The 1,609-nt window shown below is 64.6% G+C and overlaps 1 protein-coding gene across 2 annotated transcripts in view; it reads right to left on the bottom strand.

Moving 5' to 3' along the window:
* Positions 1 to 1,609, bottom strand: part of LHX9 (LIM homeobox 9) — a 16,804-nt gene that overhangs the window by 13,823 nt on the left and 1,372 nt on the right. For both annotated transcript variants that reach the window (XM_023534762.1, XM_011367236.2), the window contains exon 2: positions 1,202 to 1,404. In XM_023534762.1, the coding sequence (XP_023390530.1) occupies positions 1,202 to 1,404 (203 nt within the window). The remainder of the gene's footprint in view (positions 1 to 1,201; positions 1,405 to 1,609) is intronic.

The following is a 1,609-nucleotide window of genomic DNA, read 5'->3' as shown; positions in this document are numbered from 1 at the left end:
GAGCAGGTGAAACAGCCCAGGTGGTAGACAGAGTCTCGGGCGCGCATGACCATCTCGGAGGCGGAGATGCCAAGGTGGCAGCGGGCACATCTCTGCACAGAGAACCTTCTGGAAGGAAACAGTCGCATTAGGGCCCCCGGCTGCGGCAAAGGCAGGGCCATGTCCCGCCCTCACACGTGGGGCTTGTCAGCAGTGGCCGGCGCCTGAGACGCCAGGGCTCAGAGAGGAGAGGACGGGGCCCAGTTGGCCATGGATTTTTTCTGCTTTCAGACTCGCTCTGGGGAACAAGACAAAGACCCCTTCCGTTAAAATCAGAATCGGGTACCTGATCCTCAGTTCTCCTCTCTGTAAAATGCTGATTTTAAAAAACAAACGACAAAAATCCTGCCTCACTAACTCAAAACGCTCATGAAGAACACGGAATTGCGACCCAACTGAAAACATGTCATCCATTACCAACATTCTGTGAAGGAAACGGGGTGCTGTTTATGGGTGTGTGTGAGGCACGGGGACACACGCAGCCCCCGAAAGGACGGCTTTGCGGAGGAAAGCGTGTTCCTCCCCAGCCACCCCTCGCCGGCTGCGGGCGGAGCTAGGTCACCTGCTCAGTCCCTGCAGGTCCAGAAGCATCGCCGGGAAGAACCAACAAACGCGCCTGCCGGGCGGTTGGAGGCCAGCGGGCAGATAGATGCTCGCCAGCGGGAAGGGGTCCCCAGAGCCGAGGGGCTTGGCTTTGGGCAGCCATTCCTTCTCAAGGCCATGTACATGGTCTCCCGCCAGCCTCGGGAAAACCGAACGCCCGGTGGTGGCTGCTGCCCGGGCCACCAGCTCCGTTCCAAGGCGCGGACCCGGCCCGTTCGCAGGAAACGGAAAAAAAAAAAGCCGCTTTCGACTCAGAGAACGGGGTCACGGTCGCCGACTCCTCCCGGGTCTCCCCGGTTCTCTGCATGAACTGCGAGGGGACGCGAGCACCCGGCGTAGCCCCACATCGCCCCAGACCCCGCGGTCCCCCCACCCACCCTCACCGCCCGTCCGGGGCTGCAGCTCGGAGGCGTGCGCAGTGGCCTTCCCGGGTCTCGCGACTGCTAACCGCACCGCACCGCACCCCGAAGGGGCGAAGGGAGGGGGACCGAGCGGGGTCCCCGGGCTCGGGCAGGTGGCCCTGTCAGGTGTGCACACGTGGGGGACGGGGCGGGAATACCTGTAGTAATCCTCCTTGCAGTAAATGCTGCCGTCCTTGGCGAAGCAGGTGAGCTCGGACTCGAGGGCCAGCTTACATTCACAGCACTTCAGGCACCTCAGGTGCCACTGTTTGTCCACGGCCAGCAGGTAGTACCTGTCGGAGATCTTGCCCCCGCAGCCGGCGCACAGGGCGGGCTTCTCGGGACTCAGCGGCGGCATGGCCTGCAAGGCAAGCGCGCACGCTGAGGCGGCGCGGCCGCACGACGCGGGGGCCCCGGGCTGCGCGAGCCCAGGGCGCCCCCGGAGCCCCGGCCAAGGGCAGGGGCGGGCGAGCCAAGGCCGACGTCCGGGGAAGCGTTCGCAGATCTGCTTTTGCCGCTCGCTCCCTCTCTGCGCCGACTGCTCGGACCCCGCGCTCCTTCCTCCC

Source organism: Pteropus vampyrus, unplaced genomic scaffold, assembly GCF_000151845.1.
Source record: "Pteropus vampyrus isolate Shadow unplaced genomic scaffold, Pvam_2.0 Scaffold131, whole genome shotgun sequence".
In the NCBI taxonomy this organism is placed as follows: domain Eukaryota; kingdom Metazoa; phylum Chordata; class Mammalia; order Chiroptera; family Pteropodidae; genus Pteropus; species Pteropus vampyrus.
The sequence above is the reverse complement of the archived record's forward strand: the minus strand, read 5'-3'. Positions and strand labels throughout refer to the sequence as shown.